The sequence below is a fragment of the Sebastes fasciatus genome, chromosome 5 (genome assembly GCF_043250625.1).
Source record: "Sebastes fasciatus isolate fSebFas1 chromosome 5, fSebFas1.pri, whole genome shotgun sequence".
In the NCBI taxonomy this organism is placed as follows: Eukaryota; Metazoa; Chordata; class Actinopteri; order Perciformes; family Sebastidae; genus Sebastes; species Sebastes fasciatus.
The window spans coordinates 35,394,203-35,408,690 of record NC_133799.1 but is presented as its reverse complement, the minus strand read 5'-3'; the positions used below and the strand labels follow the sequence as shown (position 1 = coordinate 35,408,690).

General features: G+C 42.4%; 1 protein-coding gene and 1 long non-coding RNA gene across 7 annotated transcripts in view; one reads left to right on the top strand and one right to left on the bottom strand.

The window, feature by feature from the left end:
• Positions 1 to 14,488, top strand: part of LOC141768531 (transcription initiation factor TFIID subunit 4-like) — a 32,482-nt gene that overhangs the window by 2,942 nt on the left and 15,052 nt on the right. For all 6 annotated transcript variants that reach the window (XM_074636915.1, XM_074636918.1, XM_074636914.1 and 3 more), the window contains 5 exons: positions 770 to 901; positions 5,019 to 5,141; positions 6,088 to 6,177; positions 9,774 to 9,911; positions 10,258 to 10,390. In XM_074636915.1, the coding sequence (XP_074493016.1) occupies positions 770 to 901; positions 5,019 to 5,141; positions 6,088 to 6,177; positions 9,774 to 9,911; positions 10,258 to 10,390 (616 nt within the window). The remainder of the gene's footprint in view (positions 1 to 769; positions 902 to 5,018; positions 5,142 to 6,087; positions 6,178 to 9,773; positions 9,912 to 10,257; positions 10,391 to 14,488) is intronic.
• On the bottom strand, positions 3,185 to 5,006 carry LOC141768567 (uncharacterized). The gene is made up of 3 exons (XR_012594091.1): positions 4,656 to 5,006; positions 4,340 to 4,521; positions 3,185 to 3,740 (listed from the first exon to the last, which is right to left on the bottom strand). It is a non-coding gene; the product is annotated as an uncharacterized LOC141768567 (long non-coding RNA).

Genomic DNA, 14,488 nt, shown 5'->3' with positions numbered 1-14,488 from the left:
TGATGACGGTTATCCAGCGTTATCCAGCACTTTACTGTTCACCTGTTCAACTGATGAACAAGTGAGCATTGTTAGTTTAGACTGCAGATGGGGTTCACCTGTCATAAATGATGAGAATGATGACTGAAAGCCTGCTGTAAAATTAAGAAGATGGTTGTTTATTTTTAATGAGGAACTGCCAAAATACATGAAGCAACACAACACAGTGTTGTTGCAACCCCCCTTTCACCGTCTGATAATGGGCAGAACTCTCTGGATAGCTAGATAACTCAACGGATAACCAGGTAGATGAGTCCTGTAGGTTTAAATTCATTATTACGTAGTCCTGTTGCTTGTCCGAATTGCTTCCTCACCATAAATGACCAGTACCAGAGTTCACTTGGACCTGGACTGATCTCCTCCTATTTAGGGGATCAGTGTGCAGTTGATTTAACGCGTACCAGAATCACAATTACACCTAAAGGACTTGACTTTGACCAAACGCACCGATGTGTGAGAGTTTGTTTCAGGGCAGTTACCCATTTTCAGATGAAACTGAATCATGTGAAGTTCAAGTATGACTCGAGTCAACCCGTCAGATGACACATTCCAGCAGTTCTCTATCTCCACCTCGCTGCTCTGACACACACAACTCTAGTCTTGTGTGCATAATTCAGCAGTGGCTGTCACGAGTGCGTACATGCCTGCTACCATGGCGGTAGACACTTTTATCTGCTGCTGTTTTTAGTTTTGAGTGTGTAATAGTGATGGATTATATCGTGTTGTTCAGGTGATCGGTGTAACTCCCAAACCAGCTGTAATCCAGACCCTCAGTGCTGCGTCTGAACGGGGGAGCCAGCCTCGCAGTCAGGCCGCCGTCGTCACGGAAACCAGAAAGGAGACGCCAGCCACGCTTAGTCAGGTGAGTCTAACCAGCCCCAGCTCTGACCTGCATCCTCAGTTTGGGTTTCACTTGGCTAAGGCCCTGTTCACACCTGGTATTAACATGCATCCTCAGAGGCCCCGTTCACACCTGGTATTAACATTCATCCTCAGAGGCCCTGTTCACACCTGGTATTAACATGCATCCACAGAGGCCCCGTTCACACCTGGTATTAACATGGGCCCTGAGGGATCGGATCACAAGTGGACAGCTCTAAGAACAGGTGTGAACGCACTCAAGACGCATTGAGGACACATTGAGATCCGATCCCTCAGACCACATTCAGAGGTGGTCTGGGCCACATATGACCTCATTATTTTAGCAGGGCTCTAGACTAACTTTTCCACTGGTAGCACTGGTGCTACCAACTTTCTCAGTTGGTCGCACAGCACATGATTTGGTCGCACCCTTTTTTTGGGTTACAGCATGGTATTAATCAATGACCTTGCATGCTAATAAAAAGTCTTAATTTACATACCCCAGGGAAACATTGACAATGCCTCAAAACTTGATATTTGCAAAATATTTTAATCTGAAAATTAAGTTTCTCTGCCACGAACAGTGATTTAACAAAATAGGTCATCTTCTATCACATCAAAAGAAAACTTAACAAAAATGTTGTTAAAAGCAAAGCATAACAACAGAATGTATGTTTGCACTTAAATTAACATAACTTCAATTAAATTAAATTAACACAACGTTCCTTCAAACCCTGCAATTCAGAGGGGCCAGCTCTTAAAGTTGGGCTTCCTAACCCTCTTTCCCTGGGAGAGCCACTGCCAGACATCCTGCCTGGCATCATAGTCCAACAGCTCTGGCCCTAAAAACACTGATTCTGATGCAGGGTGACCATATTTTTAAACCCACAAAACCGGGACACTTAAATGTACCACACGTTCATGCACACGCACGTTCATGCACGCGGGTCCACACCATAGGCGTTTTCATCAGGATGGCTAACTTGGCACACCTGTGGTGCATTTGAGCACGGAGTGGGATCAGAAAGAAAGTATTATTATAGGTGGGGACATTAGAGGCTGTGAGTGACAATCATGACTCATCACATTCACTACTTTCTCCCCCTTTAATCACAGGACCATCCCCGTCATGACGTACTGACAGTTTGGGAGTCCTGTAGAGTTTCCCTCAGAGGAAACGGATTGTTGTCTGGGTCTACGTACATTATTTTTCAACTTGTTTCGTCTCAGGCTATTAAAATTAAAATTGTGGAGCTCAGACGACATTTTGTCCAGGATGGAGACACCGTCCGGGTGAAAGACGGAACGGCCGGTCCTGAGGGAGTTATAAGAGGAACTAAATGCCTGTTGATGCGCAGAGGGAACTGTGTAAAATAATTAATCAAAACGACACGTTTTATGTACACATAAGCACGGCGGGTTCTGTGGCTCAAAACTACACTTAATGTAACCAGCGGATATCTGTTGCGCCCATGCGTAATGTTGGCTTGACCGCGTGCAACATCACTCTCTATAGAGACTGCAGCGGTGCGCTGTGCTGCCTCTCTGTATACTTATCTCATGCGCACAAATTAATTAATGAATGGAACATGATAAACGTCCATGTAAGTATAATATTATTATTTGAATTGTAGTGAAAACCGGGACAATTTGTTAGTGACGTCTGGTCACCGTATTCTGATGAGGTCTTCCATAGTATCAGTGTGCAGACTTGCCTTAACATCTGACTTAATTCTTTTTTGTAATGAGAAGCCTCTCCCGCAGAGTGAAGCCTCACTCTTAAACTGTGTTGAGCCACTAACAAGTTTAGAGTTGCCTGCAATGGACGGACCACATTGCCTACAATAAACACACAGCATAGCGTTCCCCTTTGGCGCCCTGTAGTGTGTGATGCGCGTGTGGTAGGGGCGGCGTATGTGCACGCGCAAAGGTTTACACAGAACAGAGGAGAGTGCAGGAGGGGAGAGAGAGGCTGCGCCAGTGAGGAACAAAAAGGACTGCTTTCATCTGCAATATCCAACGCTCTTACCGTGTTACCAATATAGTAATGATCATGCACTCGCACAAATGCGACTAGGTAAAAATTTAACTCGCACACTCCCAAAAAAAGGTCACATATGCGATCATTTTTGTCGCAGTCTAGAGCCCTGGCAGTGTGTAGTGAATGCGTCCTGGGCCACATTAAGGACCGGCTACTCATCTGATGTCCTGCTGGGATCAGAGGGTCTCTGAGCTCCTCAGGTGAACAGACAGGCAGACACAAGCGCTGGTCTGTCTGTCAGCATGGAAACACTGTGTCCTGTTGGCTTGTTTATAGGCTACATATCTACAGACTATCAGACTGGGAACAGGAAGTGCATTATTATCATCCTGTCAGAGATGCGTCTGCGTTTTTGTCCCACTGCTCTGCACAGAGCTGACACCTGCCCGTCCGCCCGGTCGCTCTCCTCCCCGGCTCTCTGAAGCTCTGTACCCTGCTGTTGCCTGGCAAAGGCAGCATGTAAAATAACCGTATATTTATATAATGGTTAATAAAAATGTACCAGAATTCACAAATATGTAGGATATTACTACTGACATTCATGTAATATTACGTCACAACGTCCGCTGTGTTTATTTGCATATAGAGCAGGGAAGTGAGATCAGATCACATGTGGAGACGCATTCTAATACCAGGTGTGAACTGACTTAGAGCTGTCCACTTGTGGATCGGATCACTCAGGACTGGCATGTTAATGCCAGGTGTGAACAGGGCCTCTGAAAACAAATTTCAGTGTGAAACTGCAGCACCTGGCCACGACCCTAACATCTCCTCCACAGGTAGTGTTTCTACTGTTGTGCTGTCATTACAGAAAAAAACAAGACAAAAAAAAACACTATTAAGATAGCAAGTCTTCCTTTGTGTTTTCACTGGTACTGTTTTTTCTACTATTAAAATATTCATAAAATTTGAATCTATGTACGATTGGCAAAACTGGTGAATTTGTAGAGTTTTCTTGGGTAGAGGTGCACTTGTTTTAATGCTGACCATCTCTGTTTGTTTTTTACTCAGGACAAAAGGTTCTTCAGTACATCTTCTGTTTGTAGTCATGATTTGTGATTTTTTCTTTTTCTTACACCAATACAAAATTTTGCTACTGATGCATCCGCAATTTAGGCAGTGACTACTGGTGAAAGGCTAACTTCAGAATATTTCAGACTGGACCCTATCCTCCCATGTTGTTGTGTCTTAAGTTACTAATGGGAACAAGACTTTCTGAAACTGGTCCAGTATTGAGGGAGAACTCTATAACCGAGCTGTGAGATCAGTGAGCAGCATCAGCGTGACATTACGTCCACTAAAAGTGCTTGTTTTTGCCTCTGACAGGCTCAGATTGTTATTATCAGTCTGACAACATGATGGAAAGAACCCTACAGAGAAATAACACGTGTTTCTGACCTTTCACTTGATCCCGTCTGTTTGTTGTGTCCAAGTCCCGCTCAAGGAGAAGTCTGGTTGTGAAATCTGAATACTCGTGCAGCAGCAGGTCCCACTCTTTACAGCATTCTTCCTCCGTGGACATAGAGTAGGGTCACAGCACCCACAGGATCACCACCTCTCCGGAGCTTTGTCCGTATACTCTGGCTCAAATAAATACGGATTCTCAGACCTCATCCACATTGTGTAAATCATCTAAATATTCAGCCATGACATTGTAAATCTTTTAGTGAACACTAAGCTACGCTCTCTGTACTCCAACACAACAAACACTCACGTTTCCACCATGGATGTATTCCACTATTCCACCGCTAACTTCCAGCAACACGTCACCTCACCAGATTTTAGAAGGAGAAGAGCGAAACTCTTTCCTCGATGTTGTCAGACATTTATAACAACAATCAGAGCCCGTCATGGTAAAAACAAGCACATTTAGTGGATGTAAATGATGGTGCCAGCTTGCCCCAATAGCACCGTATTGCAGCCTGTGAGCAGCTGCCGTCTACAGCGCTCTCCCTCAATACTGGACCAGTTTCAGATGTTTAGTCAGTTAGACACAGAAACATGAGAATATACATAGAGTCCAGGATGAAAAAATACAAATTGACCAAGTTGACCTCACCTGACGTTTCACCAACAGGCGACCCTGGACAGTGTGAAGAAGTGCAAGAACTTCCTGGTGACTCTGATCAAGCTGGCTTCCAGTGACTCCAGGTCTGCCAACATGGCTAACAACGTCAGAGGACTGGTCAGGAGTCTGCTGGTACGTAGCTAGTTTCACGGAGTAGAATAATGAAATATTAGAATGTCAATGTAAAGCTTTAAAAGCATCACAACGTCTTAAATCCTTCAGTTGTCTCTGTTTTTATCCAGCGTTAGAAATGCATTCAATCATTGGAGTACTACATGTATCAGATCTACTGTTTTCAACAGTATTTGTTAAAGGTCCTATATTATAAAAAAGAGATTTTCATGTTTTTTTATTATAAAGCAGGTTTAAGTCCTATATAAATACTGTGAAAGTATCAAAACGCTCAATCCATACGGAAACACACAGCCCGTATTCAGAAACTCTGCATTTGGAACAAGCTGTCAGGATTTCTGTCCATTTGTGATGTCACAAATATACAATATTTAGACCCTTTACACAGATTTAAACATAAACATTCTAAATGTGTCCCAGTTTATTCCTGTTGCAGTGGATGTGAATGTCAACAGCTGACAGGAAGTACACATGGACCCAAGCTGTTTCCTAGCAACGTAATTCTGTTGCAATTTCGTCGCAATTCCGTTGAAATGCGCTAAAACAGAGCGTTTCAGACAGAGGGTAAAAACAGGTAAATACAGCTATATTCAGGCCGACAGTATGAGGAAAATAAAGGTTTATTTGAACATTACAGCATGTAAACATGTTCTAGTAGAAACACAAAATACAAGTATGAACCTGAAAATGAGCACGATATGGGACCTTTAAGAAAATCTTGCTACCATGTACAATTAAAAGAAGCTACTTACTAAAAAGCAGGTAAGTAGACCTTGAGTTAAGATTATTTTGTCAAATCCCTGTTCTTCTTCTCATTCTGCCATTTGTAGCTGCATAATGTTAATGGTGTATTTTAAGTATTCATTTACCGGCTTGTTTTCTTTTGTTTTGAACATCATGTTCTAGGTAATATAAAAAATGTATTTGTCCTTCCTTTATCGTGCAGGAAGGGAAGCTGGAAGCAGAGGAGTTCACAGAACAGCTCTATCATGAGTTGAAGTCGACTCCACAGCCCTGCTTGGTGCCTTTCCTCAAGGTGATATTCTCATTCCCTCCTCGGGTTGTCTACACGTCCTGTACAGTCTCGCAAGACTAGAGTAGATTTAAATAATCCGGATATATTTTAACAGATCGGTATCGTTTAAAATAAAGCAGAATAAAATGTGATCCTTTTTACTGAACTGCACCGTGTTTAGTTCACTTCAGCCTGCTTTAATGACTCTTTAATGACAGCCAGGCTCTGCCTGTCTCTGCCGGTGTCTGTTGTTTATGAGGTAAAAGAACACGTAGGGTAGGTATAACCCAAGATATCCAAAATAATATTTAGGCTCAAGACAGGAGAATAATCTGAATTTCTACCATGTCACTTTAAAGAAACGTATTGGAAATCATTGAGATTTATCCCGGATAGCCCCATTACCGTTGCTACAAAAGACTCAACACAAACTATCAATTCATTTGTATCAAATTTAAATCTGGCTGTATTTAACCCAAAAAATATGTAATCAAATCAAAAGTATGGGTCACACTCAGAAAACATTTTACACACAAATTTCCTATTAAAGCGAGAAAAAACAAACTCTAATGAGTCCAATAAGATAACCAATTATCCTTCAAATCATTAATTCATCTCAGAAATCAGAAATCATCCTTCATTTAAAGGGACTGTTTGTAACTTCTTACACGTATAAATCAATCCGGGTCGGTGTCCCATGCGCGCTCGCGTGTTGCTACGCTGTTCATACAAGACTCCAACACAAACTACACGGAAGCACCAAAACCGCAAAGTTCTATCTAGTGAAGCCCGTCTTGCAAAACAGTGTTGGCCGCAGTCGGAGGACGCGGGGGAGACCGTAGCTTTGGTCTCCAGGACCGGAGTCTCTGCTGTACTCTGCTCCTCTGCCTGCCTGCCTGCCTGCCTGCCTGCCTTCACTCACTCACCGCGCTCGTTGTCGCTCTTTCGCTCCACTCTCACGTTCATGCGCGCACACTCCACACTGCAGAAGAATTAGTTTAGCTCTGAGAATATCTAGTGATTCTAGATATTGCGCACTTTCTGCACAAAAGTGGACGTTTGTGCAGAAATAACTGCTGCAGCTCCTCCAGACCAACAGAGGTTTCCCGTGTCTTGTGAAGTGACGGGGCTCTGCAGAGAGAAACGTTATCGTCTCCGACCAAAACTCCGGTGTCTCCCCTGTTCCCTCCGGCCGCGGTCGGGAGGCTGAGGCAGGAAAAGCCAACACTAGGATCAGCAGTGATTCATGGAGAGACCTTCGTCTGGTCAGCTAACATTACTGCCAAGCAGGTGAAGATATTGTGGTTTTAGCTGACGTGTGTCGCCTCACTGTTTTGAGCGATGCTCGTTCATGTCTATGTAGAGCGAGCACAAGCCCGAGCAACAGGATGCTGACTTTTGTTGACTTAACGGCCACAGGTGTCGCTGTTAACAAGCAATTTCTAATTCTTACAAACAGTCCCTTTAAAGAGGACTCCAGATAAAAATCAGGGCTCCTTTGCTGCTCAGTTTAACTTCATATATGTCACTGTTTTGCTTTAGTTGCAAAGATATCCAGAAAGTGAATTCAAATGAGATTAGTTTCTCCTTTAGCCACTCTCACTCCTCTCTCTGTTCTCCTCCATGCGGCTTTAGTTGATTGAACTGATTTCCCCTTCCCTCCAGCTCACAGGCGTGTCTCATTTATCTCCTCAATTTCTCCTCCTTCTTTTCCTGTCAGGATGGAAAAGGGGCTATTCTGTGTTTTTCCTCTTTTCCCCCTTTCTTCTACAAACACACTCACCATACATAATCAAATAATAATAATAATAATAATAATAGCACCATGTAGCCATGAGTGGACTCATGCTGCCTTCAAATGGGGTCGTGTTTGCCGTGAACGCCCCCCTCTTGTGGTACTCGCAACCTCGTAATTGGAAATTTTCTGAAAGCTCTGAGTGTACAAGTTGTGGCGCTTTTTGCTGAGGAATGGTGGAGTCCACAGAAGTTCATTTTTCAGTGCGTATTAAGCAAATTGTAAGGCTGTCAAATTGAACATGATAATAACGCCTTAACGCAAATTTGTTTTTATGCCACTAATTTCTTTAACGCATTAACGCAACTTGCGTTTTTTAGGTTGTAGCGGGCTCAGTTTTAAAGCTAGAGTGAAGATACTGGTATCATAGCAAACTAGAGAACCTGATGAATCCATCGGTACCAGCCGTCATACTAGCTCGTCGTGAAGGAGGGTAAATAACGCTCCAAAGTTACGCTACATTTTGGTGAGGAAAATCTGTCATGGCCATTTTCAAAGGGGTCCCTTGACCTCTGACCTCCAGATGTGTGACTGTAAATGGGTTCTATGGGTACCCACGAGTCTCCCCTTTACCGACATGCCCACTTTATGATAATCACATGCAGTTTGGGGGCAAGTCATAGTCAAGTCAGCACACTGACACACTGACAGCTGTTGTTGCCTGTTGGGCTGCAGTTTGCCATGTTATGATTTGAGCACATTATTATATTTATGCTAAATGCAGTACCTGTGAGGGTTTCTGGACAATATCTGTCATTGTTTTGTCTTAATTGATTTACAGTAATAAATATATTCATACATTTGAATAAAGCAGCATATTTGCTCACTCCCATGTTGATAAGAGGATTAAATACTTGACAAATCTCCCTTTAAGGAACATTTTGAACAGATCAAAAATATGAGATTAATCGTGATTTATTGACAGCCCTATTTAATATATTGTAATTTTAGTCACATAGTTTTTTTTTCATCGGAGGAAAATGTTGATATTCCCAGCAGCCTCATCTTCTTGCTGTCAGTATATGAATTTGCATTTTCTACATTACGTCACCCGATCGCTAGCTTGCTAAACTGTTAGCCTCTGTGGCTTCTAGACAACGTTAATATTGCCGTTGCCTCGCAGTAGTGTTCTCACGAGTTAACCACTTGAACACCAAGCATATCGTCTAAACGACGTCAAATGTCGTAAACACGACATCCAATGTCGTAAACACGAGCTCACCAGTTCCATTTGAAGGCAGCATTAGAGTACAGTATTCAGTACATATGTACAGTAAATGTTTCTGTGGTTCCAACAGCTCCAACACAGTGGTAGTCTTCTCTCTCGCTTCACGGCAGTTTCAGGAGTCATATTCTCCCAGTTCCATTCATATTATATTGATAATTCAAGCTGATCAACATAGTTTTGGATCAGTACCTTCAGTATTTGGATCAAGTAGCTTGTGAAAAATCAGGTGGGCTACATCTGTTATTGTTATTTCAATGTGTCAGATACGTCTTTAATCAGCATTTAGCTAAATGTAAGTATTGGATGGGACTCGGTATTGGCAGATGACCCAACATTAACGGACTCGGATCGGATATTTATTCAATGCAATCATGTGTTGTATTCTTTCACCAAAGCAGATGAATCACATACTGAGCATAGTTGCTTATAGTTGGCCTGTGCTGCTTAGCTTTCCATTACAGACTGGTTTGAGCCTGAGCTCCTCCAAATAAACTTGAGCTCATATACCTAAAACAAATGGCTGAAGCATTCTGGCGACAACATGGAATTTGGCTCTTGACTTCTTTCCACTTGTCTTTTTGTCATTGCTACCAGAAAAGTCTTCCTGCAGTGCGTCGCCTCACTGCGGACCCCCAGTTATTTATCCAACAGGCTTCAACTTCTACCAGCAACCTCAACCCCCTGAAGCAGTCCAGCACGGTCGCAGGACAAAACCCCAATACCAGCCAGCAGGTAAAGAAATGCTGTCTGCTTGATTTTACAATAGCAAAATGTGTAATTATCAATACATGAGAGGAAAATGTAATTTGTGTTTGAATTAGAGAAACCTGTTTCCCCCTGACTGTAGGCAGATTTCTCTGCCATGTATACGGTTAACTGGGTTTCTAATAGGGATGCACCGATACCAGTATCGAGTATCGGGTCTGATACTGTTCTCATGTACTCGCAAAACGGCCCCGATACCGCTTTACAGCAGCGTGACGTTAACCTCTCGTCACCATCTTTCGGGTCCTCACGCTCCACCTCCCCGACGATGCGGGCGAGACGGGCCGGTGGTTGATTGCCCTTAAATTTGCAGGTTATCCAGCAGCCTCGAGGAGTGATTCTGAGACCTGGGTTGACGACATTAGCCCAGTCCAGAAATTACATATCTAAGAGCAGCAGACCCACCCCCAGGCACACGGTGGTCCAGTTGGGAAAACACGTCACAGGTAATCCAACTAAACACTCATTCTACCACCTACCACCACTCCGAAGTCTTTTCTTTTCAAGGTTCTTTAGTAAGTAAGTAAGTAAGACTTTATTTATATAGCACATTTCATACAGGAGTTGCAGTTCAAAGTGCTTTACATAAAATAAATAAAAAACAAGCAGCAAGAGCAGTGCATGGCGTCAACAAAATCATGATAAAAATAATAAAACATTTTAGAACAGTAGAAATAGTAAAATATAAATAGTGCAGGATAAAATTCGTAGTGCAAGTTACAGAGAAAATGCGCTGGTAAAAAGATAGGTTTTAAGATGTCTTTTGAAAATGTCTAGCGTGTTTGCTTCCCTAATATTTATGGGTAGTGCGTTCCATAATTTTGGGGCATAGTTGACAAAGGCCGCATCACCAATCTTCTTACGACTGCTTCTGGTGACCTCTAATAGACCTGCATCTGATGATCGCAGTGTTCTCGCTGGTGTGTAGTTTGTAAGGGAGTTAGCAATGTAGCTAGGTCCTTGTCCATTTAGTGCTTTGTATGTGAGGAGGAGGACCTTGAAGTCAATTCCAAAAGTAACAGGCAGCCAGTGTAAAGTAGCTAGGACAGGACTGATGTGTTCTCTCCTTTTAGTTTTTGTTAATAATCTAGCTGCAGAGTTTTGAATGAGCTGGAGTCTTCCAGTGGTTTTCTTGGGAAGACCAGCGAAGAGTGCATTACAGTAGTCCAACCGGCTGGATATGAAAGCATGAATTAGCTTCTCCGCATCATTTTGTTTTATGAATGATCGTACCTTCGCTATGTTCCTGAGGTGAAAGAAAGCTGTTTTGGTCACTTTGTTAATGTGGGAGTTGAAATTCAAATCTGCGTCCAGGATGACACCGAGACTTGTCACCTCAGGTTTAAGCCAGGCGGTTAAACCTCCGAGATTCGTGGTTAGCATCTCTCTTTTAGATTTGGGGCCGATAAGTAGAACTTCTGTTTTGTCCTCATTTAATTTGAGAAAGTTATTGTTCATCCATTTGTTTATTGCCAACAAGCAGTTTGTAATGGAATTTATGGCTGTCGCATCATTAGGTTCAGCTGATATATACAATTGTGTGTCATCCGCGTAGCTATGGAAATCAATATGATGTTCTCTGATGATGTCACCAAGTGGTAACATATAAAGAGAAAAGAGTGATGGACCTAAGCAGCTCCCTTGTGCAACCCCGTAGTAGTTTTCATGTTTCTTAGACATATGGTCTCCTAGGCTAACATAAAACTTCCTTCCTCTGATATATGTTTTGATCCAGTTCAGTACACTATCAGTGAGCCCAATAAGCTTTTCAAGTCTATTGATTAGGATGTCGTGATCAATGGTATCAAATGCCGCACTAAGATCTAACAGGATAAGGATAGATACTTTATTTGCATCAGAGTTAAGTCTGAGGTCGCTAATTATTTTGGTGAGAGCAGTTTCAGTACTGTGATATTTTCTGAAACCTGACTGAGAGACTTCCAAGATGTTATTTTCTTCAAGAAAGGAATTTAATTGGACTAATACTATCTTTTCCAATACTTTACTAATAAAAGGTAGATTTGATATCGGTCTGTAGTTTGCTAGTATACTGGTATCCAATTTGGGTTTCTTTAATAAGGGCTTTACAACAGCTGTTTTAAAAGCATCTGGAAAAACACCAGTTTTAAGGGATGTGTTTATAATGTGCAGGACCGGACCTGAGACACTATCAAACACTCGCTTAAAGAATGTTGTGGGTATAGGATCGATATCTGATGTTGTAGAGTTACATTCACTGACAGTTTTGGAAAGTTCACCTAGTGTGATACATGTAAAAGTGCTCATGGTTACATTGCGGGATCTACTGATGTCAGTTTCACCTCCACTAGTAGTGATACTAGCTCTGATTGAAGTTATTTTGTTCATGAAGAATAGGGCAAGCTCTTCACACTTAGCTGTTGAGGATAGTGGGGGGACAGGAACAGTGTTTAGCAGCTGGTCAATGGTGGAAAAAAGAACTGGAATTTCCGGCGTGTTCTGTAATAATGCTGGAAAAATAATCTTTCCTTGCTAGACGGATGGTTTTGTTATAGGTAGATAGTGCATCTTTATAGATGTCGTGGTGGATAGTGATCTTTGTTTTTCTCCATTTTCTCTCTGCTGCGCGGCATTTTCTTTTATTTTCACTAACATTTTTATTTCTCAGCCATGGGGAGGTTCTGCTTGTAAACTTCTTTTTGGTTTTCAGTGGAGCTACAGAGTTTAACACAGATGATAGTGCATCATTGAGGTTCTCTACCATTTCATTCAGAGAGCATTCATGACTAGTTGGCTCATATAGAACAATCTGCTCTGCAAATTTTGCTGTAGCGTCATCATCTAGATGTCTTCTTTGGACTAAGAATTCTGTTGTGGTTTCTGTTAAGGTGATTTCCACATCAAAAAGTATACAGTGATGGTCAGAGAGGGGTAGATCAGTTATTGAGATATTATTGATGTTTAGTCCAGTTGTTATTACTAGGTCTAGTGTGTTTCCGTGCCGGTGTGTTGGATCTGTAATGTGTTGAGTCAGATCGAAACTGTCGAGGAGATTTAAAAGCTCAATAGTTCTTGGGTCTGCTTTTTTATTTACGTGGATATTTAGGTCTCCGTTTAGAACTACTTTGTCATATCCAGTGACACATAGTGATAATAGTTCAGAGAATTCTTGTATGAATATTGGCGAGTGCTTAGGTGGCCGGTATATAATAACAAGCAGTAGTGATTCAGTTTTGAGCTCTATAGCAAGATATTCAAATGATGTAAATTCACCTAGCTCGGCGATTTTGAACAACAGTTTAGATGAGAAAATAGCTGCGACTCCTCCACCTCTTTTTGATTTCCTAGAAACTTGGTGGAAGCTGTAATCAGGCGGACACGCTTCTATCAGTGTTGCTGTTGCCGTGTCATCGTTTAGCCAAGTTTCTGTTAGACAGATGCAATCTAAGTTGTTTTCTTTGACCAGATCGTTAACTAGAAAGGTTTTGTTATTTAGAGATCTGACATTAAGAAGGGCCAGTTTCATCTGTGGGGTATTAATAGATAAAACAGGAGGAGATATATTTGTAACATGGATAGTTTTCAGACTTCTAGGACGAGTTTCAGGTTTATAACCACGCATTTTACCATGCCATTTGCTGTTTATGATGACCGGTATGTTTAATGAAATAGCATGGTGGCTGTCCTAACGTTGCTTTTCTTCAGGCTGAAAGTCCATAACACTGAGTTCAAGGTGGCTTGCTATCAGAGGGGAATTCGTTGAGGAGGTGAGGGACTGTGCAGGGCTCGTGTCCTTGCAGGAGGTTGTTTGAGTGTTCTGTTCTGTTCCATGGGAGGAGGTTTGGGATGCGTAAGTCAACTTAGACACAGCAGGGGTAGGGAGTGATGCTTGATTCTGGCTGTTTGAGGTGGCCGAGAGCGCGTGACTTATGTTTGCTGTTAGTAGCCTAGACCCTCTATGGTTTGGGTGGAGTCCATCAGCTTGAAAACGGTCTGCACAGTTCCAAAAGACGTTGAAGTTGTCAATAAATCTCCGTTTGTGTGTAAAACAGACAGATGCCAGCCATGTGTTGAAAGACAGGAGTCGACTGAAGGCTTCTTTTCCTCTGCGAAAACATGCAATCGGTCCACTGATGGATACATCTTGATAGCTGTTTAGTGTGTTCAGTAGCTGGGTGAAATGTTTTTTAAGTATCTCAGTGCCAGTTTTTTTGTGCAGGATGTCAAACGAGCCAGTGTGGATGATAATCTTGGTACTTCTTTGATCCGATGCTGATCAGCTCGGAGGGCATCCGCCTCGCTCTCTCTCTCTGTTGCTCAACCACACACTTGCTACGGCCACATACTACCCTAGTCTTATACCAGCAACTTAATATGCAAACATGTGGATTGCAGTTAAACCCCGGATTTGGCCGTTATCCCACGGTGGTAGTCCTATTGCAGCATCAAAGCCCGCGCGTGGTCCTTTTCTTCATCTACTCTCGTTTGCAATGCGGGAAAGGGGCGTAAAGTGGGAGAGAATCATGGTGTCATTTTAACTTTCAGAGGACAGCTTAGTCGTGTTT